Source organism: Trachurus trachurus, assembly GCF_905171665.1.
Source record: "Trachurus trachurus genome assembly, chromosome: 16".
In the NCBI taxonomy this organism is placed as follows: domain Eukaryota; kingdom Metazoa; phylum Chordata; class Actinopteri; order Carangiformes; family Carangidae; genus Trachurus; species Trachurus trachurus.
Window position 1 is genome coordinate 25020436 of NC_139902.1, and position 18829 is coordinate 25039264.

General features: G+C 40.7%; 1 protein-coding gene across 1 annotated transcript in view; it reads right to left on the reverse strand.

Annotated features, from left to right (window-relative positions):
- LOC310999766 (PC3-like endoprotease variant B) overlaps positions 1-18829 on the reverse strand; it is a gene marked incomplete at both ends in the record, with an annotated part of 161223 nt that overhangs the window by 55669 nt on the left and 86725 nt on the right. The window contains 6 exons of the mRNA XM_083990320.1: positions 5007-5110; positions 6267-6482; positions 7474-7646; positions 10474-10562; positions 11341-11420; positions 12212-12249. Coding sequence (XP_083846446.1) covers positions 5007-5110; positions 6267-6482; positions 7474-7646; positions 10474-10562; positions 11341-11420; positions 12212-12249 — 700 coding nt within the window. The remainder of the gene's footprint in view (positions 1-5006; positions 5111-6266; positions 6483-7473; positions 7647-10473; positions 10563-11340; positions 11421-12211; positions 12250-18829) is intronic.

Consider the following 18829-nt stretch of genomic DNA (forward strand, 5'->3'; position numbering starts at 1 on the left):
AAAAGGTGAGTTCAGTACTGTATGTACAGTATGTTAAATGTACATACTGTATGTGTGTACAACATACATCTCACTGTGATATAAGCAATGCACCATTTGTATGCGTGTTGCTGTGTATGAATGCTGCAGTTTGTTATGTTCATTGTACTCTACTGCACCTGCATCTTCCACTTCTCCACAACACAGACACAATTGTGAAAAGTGGAGATTGACTTTGTCCTGAATAAAAAACAAAACTTAATCTTTATCATATGACGTTCAGGAGATAAACACATGAATGAACACGCACCCATACTGTAACAAAATCTGATTTAAATATAAATGTACTAAGTTTTACACAGTTCTGTCGTCAGAGGATCAATTGAAAATGTTTTAAGTAGGTGCAGTGATCTATGACAGAGCAGAAAACAGTTTAGTTCACCATCACTGCCAGGAACCGCTGAGTGACGGTGACTCTGATGTTAGAGAGCAGCCACATTATCTTGATACATAACAGTTTGCCTGATAATGCTTCAGGGATTCACCGGTATGTGAATATCACAGCCTGTACTGTGGCTCCTCTGTGTATTGCCAAGGTTATACATGCCGGTGACCTTCAATGCATTTCAAATGACGATGCATTAGTGTGCATATGTCTGTAATAGTAGTAAACATCAGTGTGAGTGACATCACCTGCCGATTACTAGTCAACCGCTTCCTTTATTCATTCAGTGTAAAGGAACAAAGTGGGAGAAGAGAAGAAAATTAATTATAGAAACTATAGAGTTTGGAAGAAATTTTATAATTGTATAAAGATTTAAAAATGTTGTGTCATATGATGGGGACAGACCTAAAAAATCTATGCAAAAATTCAATTCACCATTATATTCATGAGTTCAAATTAGAAAGCACGATTACATACTGTAAAGTGAAATCAGGGCAGGCAGGAATGTTTTGGTGTCGGTGGGCAAAATATTTTCCATTATCACCTTTCAGATTATTGTAATTTGTGGTTTGAGAGCAAACCAGACATGTGTACGCCTCAGACGCCTGTGACAGGAAACTTTCAGAAAGAGAAAGAACATGAAGAGGTGTTTGAGAGATGGACATGCTGTACTTCTCTTGGACGGAGAACACAACACTGCTAACCTAAGTGTCTAAATGTGTTGTTGAGGTTGTGTAGGTGGAGTTAAAATAAAAGCAGGAGATGAGTAGCTTTGTTGAATGTTGCTGATATGTAGAGATTGAAATATTACGCATACATTGTCACTGTGCTGGACAGAGTAACTGAGGAGAAGAGGGAGACAATCCACATCTGAATAAACCCAGAGCAGGTAGAAAAGTGGACATCTGCAGGTGAACAAACCCAAGAAAAATAAGGTGGAATGAAATCGAATGTTCAGCTCCTTTCAAGAAAATAGACAGACATGCTGATGAATGGATGAGAGAAACAGAGATAAAGTGACAGAGGCTGACATGGTGATAAAGTGAACAAACAGCCCGAGACAGAAAGACTGACAAAGTGGATGAGTGAAGAATTGATTCACCCTGATGGCTTGTTGGACAGCCGTCACAGCAGATGGATGGAGACAGATAGAAACACAGACAGACAGGAGGACATAGCATCAGAGAGAGAGAGAGAGACAGTGACACCCTGACACTGTTCGGGCAATAACACACCGAAGGCCACTCTGATAACACAGACAACAACCTCTGCTATTTTGGATCAGCACTGTATGTTGTAATTTCAACTGCCGCCAGCAGAAGACCTTCACATTATACTGGAAATGACAGAAAATGGCCCATCCACGTATCCTGGCCGTTAAGAAGCAGCCTAACATCCCTCATTCATCTCCTGCCACAGACTTTTATTTCACGCCGTCGTCTTCATCTTCTCATGTTTCCTGTCTAACCGTAGGTGGACTGTCTATTGGTATCAATTAAGAAAAGAGAACAACAACTTCTATAACTTGTCAATTTGCTCACTTCATATGATAAACAAACAGACAAACCAAAAGATTGCAAGTGCAGCATTTTCCCTCATTAATCACAGGAAAGCTGCCATCCTGGAGAGTGCAGCTGCATACAGAAGAGATAGAAGTGGAGATAATAGAGTGCTAGACAGAGGGATTAAATCCACAGGCTAATAACCACACACGACAAGCAAAAATAAACAGATTATATGATCCTCAATGGAACCGGTGCTATTGCAAGAATTCTATCAAAAACATAACCCTGTGACTTTACCTATAAGAAAAGAAGATTTTACTGTAGAAACTAGAGTTTCCACCTCACAGTTTAAGGCCCAGGCCACTCAGACTAGTTTCAGTTTACATCCCTGTTTATCCAGAATCAATTCAGCTGTGAGTCCAAGTAAATGTTTGCAGGAGAGATATTGAAGAGATCAAGAAGTCTTGTTGTGTGAGTTTACAATCACCGTCACCTTGACTTTATGAACTTTGACCCTAAATCACCAAAATTGAATGTAGGCTAAAGTTTGTCCTCGAGTCCAGATAAAAATTTTCACCAAATTTTAAGAAATTCCTTGGAGGTGTTAACAAGATTTTTTAACAGGATTAAATCGTGTTTTGCGAGGTCACCCTGACCTTGACCCCAAAAAATCTGGTCTCCAGCCATGGAAAGCATTGCTAGTGTTTTGCTTGCTCTCTGAACTAAGCAGAACTTCTTCTTCTTTCCTGTCATTTAGGACAGACTGGGTGTGATAATGACTCACTATTGCCTCCTCAGGTAAAAAGTGATATACATAATGGAACGAACTGAGGTTAGCTGGTTAGCGGGCAAACTCCATACACAGCCAGGCATCTTTGACATGAAAATGAAACAGTTATTTCTTCATATTCTGTTGATAATGAATAATTAAATTTAGGTTTAAACTAAAATATGTACATATATTCAGTTTTTTTAAAACATTTTTATTATGTAATGGTCTAAATGTTGTTTAGACACAAAGTGGTCTAATGACATTTCACTGGCATGTCAACTGTAGCCTCATGTCTGTATATACACTAAAAGCATTGGTGCTTGCAGCTGTTCTATACTGTATGATGAATGAATATCTGAGAAAAAAAGTCAAGGTTTGCACGTGTTTAAGGGAGACTATGGCAGAATATATAATTGCGTGTGTGTGTATTTGTGTGGAATGTGGGGAGAAAGAGTGAGACGCAGAATGAGCAAGTGTGAGAAACAAGAGAAAGAGAGAGAGAGAGACCCAGAAAGATATAAAGACAGAGAGAGAGAGAAGCCAGCTCCATAAAGACGTGAGCAGAATGCTGCCGATCTGAGCGACTGAGGTGATATATAGTTTAGTCAGTAGCTGCGGGTCACGACAAAGCCTTTAACAGTAATGTCCTGGGAGTCGCCTCGCCCAGGGGACCTGCGCTCCATTTTACAGCCAAGCGACTGAGACTGAGACGCTGTGGCATGACAGCTGGAGCAGTAAAGCCAGGCTCTAGTACCATCCATAACATGAAGGAGGCGTAGACGCCGCTGATACCACCACAAAACACCAGGCCCGAGGCCACACCGACAGCTGGCGAGTTAAGAGGGATGAGGAGAAAGGGGGCTTGGGAAATGGTAGGAAGTGGCAGGCAAGACAAAGGAGGGAGAACAGGAAAAAAAAAAAAGCAAAGGAGATATATCTGCAGATTTAGACAGCGACAGAGAGAGAAAAGGTGGGAGAGAAAGATGATCTACAGTACGTCAGGGGAGGGACTTAAAAAAAACAAAGCAGAGAGAAAGGGAGAGAGGGGAAAACAGGGAGAAGAGCCGAGATGGGGAAAAGTTTAAAGATGCATGATGAAAATTTTTTATGTGAAAAATTCTTACAACGGTGCTTAAGTAATTTGTCAACTCCTTGAGCAATTGATTAGACAACAGACAGAGGATTCATCTTCAGTCATATTATTATTGAGTATTGTATAGTCATTTATAAAGTGAAAATATAAAACACTGGCTGTCTCTTTGGGGTATGGACAAAAAACAACAGGACATCTGCTGAGTTCAGGAAAAACTGGACATTTCATACACTAAACTGTAAAATAATCATTCTGTTACACTGATTTACTGCATAAATAAAACTGACCTCTATTACCTGTAAATACGAATATCTACTGTATGTGTACGGTTAATTAGGTAAAACTGCTAACTGACCACATTCACCATCATAGCTTAGCATGTTAGCATGTGCAACTGTTTTATATTATATATTATAAACCAAAAACTGGGACCTGGGACAAAAGTCAGGGGATGTTCATACTCACAAAGAGACACTGACTGTACGCTATGAATGGCAAGGGCAGTATTTTGTATTCAGCAAATGTTGAGATTCTTCATTAAACAGGTGAGAACTCACAGGATGCTATATACTATGGTCACCATAGTCTCATATGTGGGAACCGGGACCGTCTGTGCCACATTACGGCAACAAAAGCCCAAGTCTGAACACTGAAATTTAGGTTGTTAGCTTTGTATTGATTTATGTCAGAAAGCGAAACTGCTTTCCTGCACAAACAGGAAGAGGGTGCTGTGTTTAAAGAGCAAATAGAGCTGAGGTGTTCAGATTTTCTGGCAACAGTGCAGCTAAAGCCAGAAGAGAAAATGACTTCTGACATTATTACAGAGATAGGAAATACAAGGAGTTAGGGAGGAATATAGGAGAGAATATCAACAACCTACAGTATTTGAAAAATAAACACTAAGCCTGGATGGAAAGTGTGATCTTAATTATATAAAGAAATAAAATATCACCAAGGATTCCAACCACTGTCACAAAACAGAGCCACATGATCCCAACTATGACAAGAAATCAAAATAACACCACATGCCTGCAGAGTGAAGCCCCTCAGAGCATCCATGAGTAACACAGTAAGCTGCTAAAGCACGGTATAACATTTATTGTGCGTGTGTGTGTGTGTGTGTGTGTGTGTGTGTGTGTGTGTGTGTGTGTGTGTGTGTGTGTGTGTGTGTGTGTATGTGTGTGTGGTGCTGCTAGTCTGGTAGACACTCACTTCACTTCTAAGACAAGAGCCAGAACTCCTGCAGCCATCGGAGCAGCACTGGATGTTCCTGGAAAGTGTGTGACACAGCCGTCGTCAATGTTGGTCACCGTAACCTGGAGACAGAGATATGTAGCTGTATCAGTAGACAGCCACAAAAAAAAAAGCCAAACTGAGAAAAACAGCTTTTTGTGTTTTTCATTGTCAGGTTTAAGCATCAAATTATGAATAACTACCAAGTCTATAATTGATTAGATAAAGGTGGACTGAATAAATCAATTTTGTAGTTTGTCTTTCTGACCAATTTTGACCGTTTTATGGCAGATACTGCACTTTTGCCTTGGTATTAGCTACAGATACTGCACTTTTGCCTTGGTTTCACACAGTGCTTTTTTGGATGGACAGCAAAATAAAAAGCCCAATAACTCTGGAAATGTTAGCAGTACCAATATCAAATTCTGCCAGATTGAAGAGAATATGCCACACTTTTGATTGGTCAAAACATTTTTTTTTGTTGAAAAAATGCAGATACTGCACTTTGCCTTTGTATGGCAGCATAGCTCACCTACCTGTACAGTACACTACGCTACACAACTTCTACACAAATGCTCCCTTTAAATGAATTTCTTTCTTTCTTTCTTTCTTCTTCTTTTGCTTTTTCTTTCGCTCTTTCTATCTTTTGAGAGCGGACGCAGTTTTGCTGTGAATCAAGCCAGAATGTAGCAGCTACTTTATACAGCAGTAGCCAAGTCTTTTTTTTCTATCATCGGGACATGTCAACGCTATTTTACCGTGATGTTAATAAAAAAACACACACACACATACACACAACTTGTGTCTAGTTTGACCACCTCCTGTCTCCCAGCAGACAAAGGTGATATCACACCCATAAAATTGGCTTTTCTGTTTCTGTAGCTCTAGAGTTGGCGCTGCATGTCTTTTCCTGGCTTTTCACTGTTACCTCCGCCATCAACACCTCAGCTTCTTCCTCTCCCTTTCTCAGCCACTACAGCCATGCTTTACCTCCAATTAACACTCGTTTGCTTCGGTGTGTGTATATATGTGTGTGTGTGTGTGCCCAGCAGTCACCTAGGTCATTTGGCAGGCCTCTATAAATATCACACCAGTGGCTGCTCTTTAACAGGCTTCTCACAGCTCAGAGGAGTCAAAGAGCAGGGCTGCTGGCACACACACTCACACACACATACCCATACGCACTCATTAATGATAAACGTTGTTGTTAGATGTGTTAGGCGGAACACGCACACTAACCAGAGGTAGAGAGCCTCCTACGCTGGCCCCTGTCAGAGTGACGGCCATCACCCCGGGGCAGGGCTCGCCGAAGTAGGCGGGATTCCCTGTCTGAGTGACAGCGCCAATGGCAATGGTGTAGATGGAGTTAACGTAACCGTCTGCACCGCAGTGGTCATGATGCATCCCACCATTACCTGCCGCCCACACAAAGACGCTGCCCTTCCCACCTCGACCCTGCAAACATAAACAGAGGAACGTCAAGGTGACGGAAGGGCTGGAAAGTTGGATTTCATAAAGACTGATTCCATCTAGTGGTCAGAGGAGTAGATCATATATTATATACTGATAAACTACATGTATTCACATTATCTGGATTGTGAAAGATACAGTATATACGCATGTAAAGAAATCAACCAGTAGGAACTTTGTGGCTTGAAAAGAAACTATTATTCAAATTTTCAATCTTTTCAGGTGTTTTCTTGTTCTGAAATCTATAGTTTTTTGTATTAGCATACAAATGAAACACAGTGGGGGTAGTACACAGTTCTCATATTATCAGTGATGCATTGTGTAGTAAGTTCACAAGCACCATGTTTAACCAACAAATCCAAAAGCAAAGAAACATTAAGCTGTAAACCAATAATCACAAAAGCAGGAAACTGAGAGAAAAAATAAAATAAATATGGAACTTTTTTGTGGTGAATGTCTAGAATGAAACACTCAAAGGAACTTTATGCAATTGCAAAAAAAAAAAGGGTCAATTTAGAGGTGCAGTGAATCTCAATGCTTAAATATTTTGTTGCTGTCCATGCATAAATTAAAAAAAAAAAAAAAAAAAAAAAACGGTGTGTATGCTATGTGTATTTGGATATCCTAAGGATGTTCAAAAGAGAGATGAGAGGTTTACTTTTATGAGACAAGAGGAAAAATGTTCCCTCATGTCAAAACTCCATCTATTTTTACTGAGAAGAGGGAACACCAGAAGAACAGACTTAGTCCTAGGACTTGCTTCCTGATTTATAGACTAATAATGGACCACTTGGCATGGACGTTCATTTTATTTAGGTCTTAAAAAATAAAGGATTTGTATCTAAATTAAGACGGCCTGATAATTCGAAGACTGAATATTTTGTCCCTCCAATCTCAGCTGCACAGACAGAGCCTGAGCGTCTGTCTGCTTTGTATCCGACTGACACTAGAGTGAACTTAGGGATGAAAGCTGTGCCTCTTGAGCTCCTAGCCGGAGGGCTCGCTCTGTCAGGCTGTGCGGTCCGTCCATCTCGGCCCCGTCGTCCCGCGGGCCCCAACTGCAGACGTAGATGTCGATGAAGTGGATGTTGAAGGTCAGAGCCGTGGCCTCCATGGCATCAGTGACAGAGCCGTACAGCAAGCGGATACCTGGGCGATCGAAAAGGTCACAGGGGTCAGAGTTCGGAAGGAGGCTCCTGGGAAGATGAGACCCTCGTTCACAAATGAAAATGCTGAGGGAGTGTTTTGTATCGTGACAAGAGGACTGTGTTAATGCGATATCACACTTGCAAAACACTTTTACAATAACAAAGCAGCAATAGTTGAGGTGCATGTGCAACACAAACATATTATAAGCACATTTATAGCAGCCGGTCTATACCACAGTCTGTTTCTTCACAGTCTTCTCTTCTTTCTTCTGTGTCTGTCTTTGTGTTGTTTGTTATTTTATCTCTGTCTGTCTCCTTTTTTTCCCTCACCGTCTGTTTCTGTGTCTGCTTCTTTTCTCTGACTGAACTGCCTGCCTCCTTTCCTGCTCTTGCTATATGTTTGATTCTCTGCATCACTGGCTGCTGAAATGAATTGAAACGAATCCAGGTTTTTACAAGGTGTTTATGTGGGAATGTACTGTATGTCAAAGCAATGGCAGTGACTTCTGTTTAGCTGTATAATAAAACTACACTAAGTTTTTCACCATAATTTAGTCTTTATCAACATAGTAAATTGGTTTTAGCCAAAAGCACGTTGGTGAGAGGAAACTGCTGTGGGTAACTCGTTTTATTTGGTGAATTATCAATGATAAAAGTAAATTTAAAAACAGCAAATGTCCACCTTTACAGACTCAAAACCTCTGCTGGGTTTTGTCAAGCGGTGTCATACAGTAAATCATTGACCAATTACCTTGGAGAATAACATACTCAATAAAATATCACTTTGTACACATTTTCAGAAAATGAATTCACAGTTATTCACAAGATATATGCTGTTGCCCATAAAGTTGGAATAATATATATATATATATTTTACCTTTCTCATTAAATGATTGTGACAATGTGATTTATGTGTATTATCTTCTCAAAACTTTATTGATCAATCTCTTCTGAACATATCACTGTTATGTTAAAACACAATTAACCTTTATAAGAGGAATAAAAAGAGGAATGTGTCTGAAAACAAAATTATTCCAACTTTATGGGCAACAGTGTATAATACCCCATTTGTAGAGGCTTGTGAGGTTATATAATTCCAGGAACTTAATCAATTATATTATTTTTTATGTTATTGGTGGCAATGGCAATGTATCTTTGCAACTCTTGCGATATGACTGTAACAGTAGAAGCTGAAGCTGGGCTGAAATGCACCATTGTATTGTGACATCAGGGGATGACAGAGTAGCTACAGGGAGAGAGAGCTGAGGTAAGTATTTTCTTCTATTTGCCCCTGGGGAGCCTAGAAGGCACCACTCGAACTTACTACACAATACAAAGTTTAAAATGGCTCCAAAATAACATTATGTACATAATACATGGGTGATGGATTACTTCAGATTATGTAACATTTTGTCAGACCAGTAAGAAAAGAAGAGAGGGAGAGGCTGTAGGAAGGAAACACAGCAGCATGAAACAGAGCAACACTACAGTGACAGTGCTGCAGAGACTATTGACTGTGTTTGTCTGAGTCTGATGGCAAATCTTCTAATTGTCTCGTATAATCTGCTTGTAATGCATCAAAAATGTATTTCAAGCTGATTCACTGGGTTTAATTTGCCGTCTCTCCGCTGATTCATCACGTTCATGGATGGATTCAAAAACAACAAATCTAACAAAGCTTTAAAAAACAGAAATGCTCTGAGAGCTAAATTTTCAGTGCGAAAGCAGACACAGAGGTAACACTCCAGCTCAGTCCACCCTCCTCCTCACACAGTGAGCACAGGTCTGAAGAGAACCCAGTAGTTCAACATGCATCTTTCATTTGGGTCTTGCCCTTTCATCTTCTTTTGTGCAAGACTCTGTTTATGAGTCGAGATAAAATAGACTCAGCAAGGTGAAATTAAGGCTAACTGTGGAAAGAAATTCATGGTCTCGCCTCACAGACTGTTTTTTTATTCTCTTTTTGTCAATTCTGCGAGGGGCTCTCATCAGCCTGTGACAAATGAGCGAAGGTGAGGGGTTAAAGATCACAGAGCAGGGTTCAAATGTCAGAGTTCAACCGAGGGATTCGTCTCTTTATAGTCCATGCCTCACGCTGGTGACACCACTGTATGAAATTGATTTTGAAGCAAACAGATCTGAGCGATGTGAGAAACTTTCTTACTCAAGACATGTAGTGTAGCCCTCATTATTTTATTCTTCATAGCACTCTCATAAAAATCTTTGATTTCACAACAGCAAATCCAGTGTTAGGTCGGTTCATTCATCTCTCACCAATGTTACAACCAACACTAAAAAAGAAGCTATCAAATAAAGCTCCCACCGAAATATAAGCAGCTAAATACATGTAGGGTCAGTAGGAAGCCAGTCACTATGAGGTTTGTTATAGTCACACAAAAGAAAATTACACACTTACAAAATGCACAATATTTGCATATACTTATCTGTCAATGATAAACTTTAAACCTTTCTCTAGAAATATTTCACGTCACCTGCAACCAAGACTTTTAAAGACGGTGTAAATTCGCTGTTAGCTATGTTTGTTTTTTTTACCAACACTGACTAGGTAGGGCTCTAACAGAACAGAAAACTATCAGATCCCCAAACTCACACAATATATATAACAAATATATTCTGCCAAAATTTTGGATTTAAGTTTTTCTATTGTATTCTCTTGAATGCTATCCATTTTTAAAGGGGGGATTAGTGCGATTGAATGAATGCTTTTGAATTTATTTTGTCGTTGCATGTCATAGTCCGAGCCAGAGCAGCACTCCCACAATGCACTACCTCCCACTGTCTCTATAAGGCTATATTGTTGTCCTCACCTCCAATCCTGGCATTGAAGGCAATGCCCACACCACAGTAGGAGTTATTGGCCTCCATGGCAACTTCCCCTGCACACCGGGTCCCGTGACTGAAACAGACAGGGAAGAAGATATTAACCACACACTGAGACCGAATATGCACAGATGTGAGTGAGACCACATTAAACCTGGGCAGAACAAATTTGCACAATACATCCCTGATTTAAGACCGGAGGGAAAAAAAAGGATACTGGAAACTGGAAGGAAAGGTCCAAGAAAATCCTTCTGCTGCTTAATTCCTATTCTTGAAAACATAAAATTATGTTTTATCCCTCAATGTTACACTTTTTTTTTTTCAAAATCATTTTTTTTACAACATAGTGATCTTGCACTGAGAACAAGATCAATTTGATGGTGTAGGGTTTAGCGAATGGTCAGTTATCTGCTAATTGACCATTCACTAATTCCCACCCTGTTTGACACATGCAGCTTCATCATTTTAAAAGAATTAAAAAGGGAAAAGCACCAAATTCGTCAGTTAATAATAATATGATGTGATAAAATGATGAAAAAGTATTGATCTTCTATTTCAGAATGTGACTTTGATCTTACATATTTCCTAATTTATTTCTAGATTGCATATTTACTGTTCACAAGCAAGACAGAGATTAGATTCGTCACTGATTCATATTTTTTTAATTGTCTGTTTCACTTTTAACTCTGTAAGAGTTTTTTGAATGAGACGTAACCAAAGTGTTTGGCGTTTAATTCATTCTTTACGCTGTTGTTGCTGCTTTTTTTTTGTTTTTGTTAATAGACGGGCTGAATAAATGGGTCAATTGAATTGAAGTCTCAGAAGAAAAGAAACAAAAGGACAATAGTAATTACCTATTCTCCTCATCTTTGGCAGGCATGGGATCAGGAGACACACCGTGTAAAGCGCACAGGTCAAGACTGGCGAGGGTCTCCTGTAAACCAGACAGAAAACAAATTAAAGCACAGTGTAAGACAATGTAACCCACGGCACAAAACATCTGAATGGCTTGACAGGAAATGAAGAAATCCCATTAGAAACTCTTGATACTGGCGCTTGAATTACAGTAGTCTGTCATCATATTTCTTCGGACTGATGGCAATCACTGTCACCGAGGAGATAGATGTGTGTGTGCGTGTGTGTGTGTGTGTGCCTCATAAAAGTGAGCATGTTTGAATGACTTGTTTGCCAGTGTATATAGGCATAACGGGAGGAGGATGTCTTGGCAGCAAACTGAACAAGAGCAATTATGTATCTCTGTCGCTCGCTCTCTCTCCAGCCAGGCTTATCCATGCCAGACAATCTGCTCTGACAAAGTACAAGTTGGCCTGCACGCTTCAAACTGCCTATAGGATTATAAAAGACAAGGCAGGAGCAAACAACACTGCCACTCCACATATGCTTTATGGCTAGCCAGCTCAACACCAGCCTAACAGAATAAAGCAGCTTTATCATTATATGAAACTTATTGTCTGTTAGGTAATGGAGAAGTTGGGCAGTTAAAGGGAAAGTCAATACAAAGATTTTCCTGTAATGAAAATCCACTTGTTTGTGTTGGTGTCTGAATATAAAGTCCGGTGGAAGGACAACTCAATCAGAAATTACACATAACCGTCCCTGAGATCTACTTTAGATAACTGCAGAGATGATATTTTACAGCCAAGCTTTAATGAGATTTGGTTGAGATCAGTTATTGATCAGAAATCACATTTCAAGTTTACTTACAAAGTTTTTCTTCAGGTCCTTGTTTGTGTGATCCAATCCTGGAAAAAAAAAAGAAAATAAAGAGTTACAATTGAATCAAAATCAAACTTATTAGTTAAATTTTGGTCTTGTCGAGCAGGGGGAAATTATTTTTGCAGTATGGTTGCATAGAAAAGCACAATAAGACAATTGAAAACACAGTAAATGCCATAATAGATGTCGCTTTTTCTGTCAAACACATCAGACAGAGGAGGCCGCTGCTCACCAGTGACTTTACTTAAGGGTTGCTTGAGGAAATCAGATCAGTTCAAAACTTAATTTCTTGTCAGCAAGATAACCAAGGTACTGATAGTTGAGTGATGACAGTAAGATGATACATATACATTTTTTACATGGGCTATATTCAAGCAAAACGTGTCATCACAAATAATGTGTTCATGATTTACGTATTCACAATATTTAATCAAATACTGCCTAGTAACAGCTGTTCATTATGCCTCTTTCTCACGTTTACAGCCATAAAACAGTGGCAGAATAAAGAAACCAAACCAAACAACACGTCCTTGGACTTAAAAAGGACTATAACGCCTCATTCTGGTTGTAATTGTCTGATACAAGCTGTGGAAAAATCAATGAGTAAAAGTCTTGCATAAGAGAGCTGATTGTGTACGGTAGGTGTGCAGGGTGAGCTCAGTTTTTCTTTTTCAATGTTTTGGTGCAGCAAAAGAGTTCATTGAGACAAGCCTAAGTACTCATTGTTTCATTATTTTCTGTGGTTATGGTAACGGTGCTGTTTGAAGTCATTTGAAGTGTCAGTGTGGAAGACAGGTTATTAAAATTTTGAATTTTAAGTGCCCTGCTAATAGGTGTAATTAATTTGCTTAAATGTGATGGTAAAGTCTTGTTTTTAAAGCAGATTTGTCGAGATCCAGCTTATGCTGTGTGAGATATTGCACATGACTGATGGATGAGTGAATGAACAAATGGGCACAGAGTAATCTCTGGTCCCCCATGTTTCACTCTATTTATCCTGCCACTCTTTCCATTTCTTATTCTTTCCCTCATTCTACACCTCTGCCTGCATCTTTTTATCATCCTCTCTTTCCACATCAGTTGCCTTTCTTTTGCTGGCCCCCTCCCCATCATCCTCCCCCCTGTCCTCACCCCGACCACCACCACCACCACCTCCTCCTCCTCCTCCTCCTCCTCCTCCATCTCTGCTGCATCAGGGCTCCTGTGGTCTCAGCCAGAGACAAACGAATGAGGGCCCCAGGAGGGCCGCGCCTGCTCTGCCACACATCACTCACTCTCTCTCTCTCTCTCTCAATCACACACGCACGCACACGGGACCTGCCAGCCTTTGTCCCATGCAAGCAGTGCCTCCGTGTTGTCATGGTAACCTGAAGTCGGTTTCACTGTCGAGGCCTGATTGTGTTGAGCTCAGGCGGGATGGAGCCTTGGGTGGGTGAAGCCTCACTGGAGCCTGCCATGCTGTGCCATGCCACGCCAGGTCAAGCTGCTGTGTCCTTTACATAAAGCACTGATGCTTCATTCTCTCCTTGTCCACCACAGCGGACACACTTCCGTCACATCTCTACAGGTTTTCTGCATCACATGTGGACAAATCCTTGTTCATTTTCTTCATCTTTAACAGTAATAAGTTTTGAGCTCTGTTTTCCTCGATTGCGATTTTTTTGCCGAGTTTTCTCCTAATTTGGACCATTAGAGTCACTGTGCACTGCTGCAATTGTTATCATTGGCGACTTGAGAGAGATTCAAAATTGCAGTTCCTCACATGACCACACGAGACAAAGTCCCAAAAAATTGTGAATTTGCATCTTTTACAGCCTGGTAAAAGAAAATGGTATTGATCTATAGTTATGACGACTTAACAGAGGGTGAATTATTATGCAACTCATCTGTTTAAAATGTCATCAGAGTCTAAATTACATAATTGAGGCTGTGCTCACCTTGAGTGACTTTTGGGTGCCGTCAGTCTGCTAGCTTCCTGCTTTGTGTTGCTACAACTAATTTGTAGTGTTGGTAGTTTCTGATAAGTGTTTGTAGTGTCTGATAAGCAAAATTCTACTACTATTTTTATTTATTTATTTAAACTTATTACCAGGGATAGAGGTCTGTGTCACTATAACTTATTTTTTAGATAGTTAGTTAGTTTAACTGGCCAATTGGCAGCCAATTCATTAGCCAGGCGTAGCTGCGCTAACAGTGCTATCGGGAGTGCTTGTTACGATCACTAAACCAGCATCTAACACAGTCTACCTCAACTAATGGATTAGCTAGGAGTCACTACCACGATGACGATGGCACAGCAGCCAACTCTGAGCTTCACAGCTACTCCTCGGACACCTGGGATGCCACAGAGGCCGTGTCCACCTTTACTAACATTTTTTTATCCAAATGAGAGTAAGGCTCTCTCAAGAACACAAAGGGAATATCACTGCAGTTTTATCAAGCTGCTCAGTGAGTCTGAAGCCTTTGACAGCATCTACACTTTGGGGATATGTTTTGGATAATATTTCAAATAAAAGCATCTGTGCAATTGTGCTATGGTATGAGAAAAACAGAATGTAATTGTAGAACTATTATTTTTTAATTAACAATCAAAAAGTCGTGTCTTTTTTAATAGAAGCCTCATTTCTTATTCTGAAGGGAACAAGAAGATGAGCTATGTGGCCAACTTTCCTCGCCTGATCCAAGTTGGATTTCCACACTGAGCTCAAGGCCAAGTGACGATGCTGAGCAGGTTTTGTGTACTCTCATTCAAAGGGATTTGTTGAGTGATAGGCTACTCTCAAATCGTCTCTCACAATGTCTTCATGTGGAATGTGTCATTTAAAATGTACAGTATAATTTCCAAATACCCGTGCCACCATGGTTTATGTTTTAATTCACTGTCAATGAAGTCAGGAAATTCTCCTACATCCTCTTCTACAACGCCACTTCCTTTGCTCCATGTTTTGTCTTTTTTTTTTTTAGGTCAAAATCTCTGAGCGTCTCTTCAGTGCATGAATTAAAACTGTGGCTCTCTGCCGTTGTGTGAAAAGAATTGCTTGTCTGCAGGAGGCAAGGCAGTCCGCTTTATTAGGAGTTCATCTTTGTTTCAACTCAATTATAAGGAAGACGTCGTAGTGTGCATTCACACATGTTCTTGTGCTTCTATGTGTGTGCGTGTCAGCCCCAAACAAAGACGGATATCACAGTCCCTTCAAGTGTTTCAAAGGTGACACAGTCACTTATGCAAGTTTGTGATGGAGACATATTTGGGAATTAGTGTCAAATGGCTCAGCAGGAGAGAAAGTAACAAGTGAAAGAAGTATGGAGGGAGAAAAGATGGATGAGGGATACAGGATGAAAGGCTGGAGCTAAACTCTGAACTAAACCCCGCCCAGATTTGGTGTGTGTCAGTCACACACAAGTACAAGTGTGTGACAATAGGATAAGGTGTGTTGGCAATTGCTCTGATAAAGGCAAGACACGCATGTTTCATTTTCAGTGGCAGTCAAAAGTGTCTCACATATTGCGTAATAATAAATTAAAAAAACAACATTGTAAAACCTAAGCAGGGACAAATATTCAATCACAGGCAGCAGAGAACTGGTAGTTGAGTCTAATATGTTCATATTTGTTTTGTTTTGATTAGATCTGGACAAAATGTTGAGCTATCCACGGACCGAGGCTGAAGTCTAGTTTGAATATCTATTCCTGTTTTTTCCTTATGGGTGCCAAACACTATCCATTTAGTTTTGTGTTTATTTTGCATGATGATTTAGATAACTCTGGCACTTTAATTTGCACCGAGTGAACAAGAGAAATCCACTTTCTGAAAAGGCGATTAATGTTTTTGCTTTGAAAAAATATGGCTTCATGGCTTTAGGGTGAACAGAGAGGGGCTAAGTATTGATCTCTGTGGTACTCCACAGGTCACACTGACCTGCCTGCAAAACAAAGTTTTGCCAATGGGGATTTTTTTTTTTTTAAAGTCTGTCTTGCAAATAAGACCTGTACCACAGAGTAGTGCCAAACAGTCCGACCCAGTTAACCAACCAAATGGTGGATTCAAAAGCAGTGATTGGGTCCTATAACACCAAAATGCAATAATAAAGTTGTCATCCTGTGATTTTCTCATTTAAAATAGGTTGTGGTTGTTATATCAAAATATTTCTGGTATGGCTTTGTGCATTTCTGTCCATACTGTACATGTATGTGCTTGTGCACGTTTCACTGCAGTGGAGAGATGTAGGTGTGTTTGGATCAGGCCTGACACGTGCACAGCATGAGCACATGTACGCTCAAAGCTGGTGTGTCAGAGAGGTCAATTTGAGCATCAAAATACCGAATCCCTCAAGTATTTACAAGGATGATCAGAGTGGGGAAATGCATTCAGTCAGGTGCATTGGCTCAGGTAGCACCATACTGCCATAAATACAGCCATAAACACACCCCAACACAGTCCAAGGTCTTCTGAGTGTGAAAGTAGAAAGCCACGTCCCACAGTTAGATGGAACACTGTAGGTGGTGGAGCCAATGCAAAACCTTACATGAATACAAATGCTTTGAACCTGGCTGACCCAGTCTAGATTGTGATTGTGCGGGTGTGTGTGTGTGTGTGCACACGCGTTCGCTGCTCTGCATGTGTGTCAGCATTCAGCGGCAGCAGCTGCACTCTATCTCCTTGCTCCCGCCGCATTCACGCCGGTCCTCAGGGTCAAACACACACACAAATCAGACACAGAGATGTGTCGGAGGCCATTTTGAGCCAACGGTGAGTCGTGCCTGAGCTGCCTCTGAGAAAATGAACCAACATTACTTCAGAGGAGGCCCTCGCTCACACCTGGGGCCCCTGCGGCTGCGGCTCTTACCGCTTGGCTCTCCTCTGCAGGAGTTACTGTACAAAAAAAAAAAAAGATAGCAAAAGTCAACAGGCTGCCTTAGACACTAAAGGGTGTATGTAGGGGGAGTGAGGCTAAGATACATGGGGGATGAGGTAAGGTATATAACAGCAATATCAGTATTGCTGTAATGGAGCTGCACATGGCTGATAATGTGTGTTTGAAAGTGTGAAAATGGGAAAAGGAAAAGGTGTGTGTGTGTGTTTGTGTGAGAGACAGTGGCAGCCAGGGGTGTGTTTCACCACCCGCCAAGGGTGAGACTTCCTGGACCTACACCTCCGTCTCATTAATCAGCTCGGTATTTAAGAAGGGCTGGAGTGGACACTTGCCTGTAATTAGCTGGCTTTGTCAAGGATGTGTGTGTGTGTGTAAGTGTGTGAGTGAGTGTGTGTGGGTTTAAAAGTGAATGGCAAAGAGAAAGAACATGGGGAGAAGACAGATGAGTGATAGAGGGTGGAAAGGAAGAGGGAAAAAAAAGTTGGATAGATGGATGGAGAGGGAGCGTGGGTGCAGGAAAGCCTGGCAGAGGGAGGAAAGGAGGAGAGGATAGGAGTGAAGAGAAGCTGGAAGGAGAGAGAGGGGGGGGGAGAAAGACTTTTAAGAGTAGTGAGGGAGGTGAGGAAAAGATATGAAGGAAAAAAACCACGCAGACGAGAGGAAACTGAGGCAAAGTGACTGAGGGGTAAAGATGCAGAGGGAGACGGGGACAGAGCAGAGGGGATGTGGGGATGGAGAAAAGCTTGGCTTCTAAAGTGGAGCATTAGTATTCAAGCGGCACCCATTCACCCCTCCTCACCGCACCCCACTGCCCTCTCTGCCCAGCGGCCAGCTCTCCTCTTGCGACGGACCCAGACATGAAGCTGGAGGTGGCAGAGGAACTTTGTGTGTGTGTGTGTGTGTGTGTGTGTGTCTGCATGTGTGTGTTGTGACTTCAGTGCACTTCAGGTCTGAAACGCTTCCCTCAATGTGAGTCCGCAGTTTAGAGAAATATCTTTAGTTTCTCCACAGGTGTGAGTGGGTTTCAGTTTCAGTGTGCTCTCTGTTACCTTACTGTGCAGCTCTGGAAAAAATAAAGAGACCACTCCAAAATGTTCTTAATAAATCAGCTTCTCTACATGTACCTGTATGGCAGCCATCGATTCCAGTGTCTATTGAACTCCAACACAAGCTCACCTCACTCTACTAGCTGATCACCTGAACCAAATCATATTTAATGAGGAAGAAAGATTATAAATAAATAAAAAAAACACTGCTGCGATTAAAAATTGGGATTATTCCACAAATTTTGATTTCTAAACTCTCCCAGTGTTGTGTTGTTTGAAACTGAATATGAATTTGTTTTTTATACAATGTCTGAAAACACAATCTTTTTTGTTATTTTGACCTGTTGCCATTTTCAGCAAATAAATGCTCTAAATGACAATATTTTTATTTCCAATTTGGGAGAATTTTGTCAGTGCGTTAAAGAATGAAACAAAAGTGTTAATTTTACCCAAACACATAGCTATGAATAGTAAAACCAGAGGAAATGATCATTTTAAAGTGGTCTCTTAATTTTTTCCAGAGCTGTGGTTACTTTCTGAAAATTCATTATTGAATTTTTTTTTTTTTTTACCCGCGAGTTACAACATTTCCAGTCAGTCAGTCAGTCAAGTCAGTCAGCGTGCATGAGTTGAAATTTCTTGTTATTTAAAACAAGTGCAGATCTGAGCAGCACCACACGCCCACA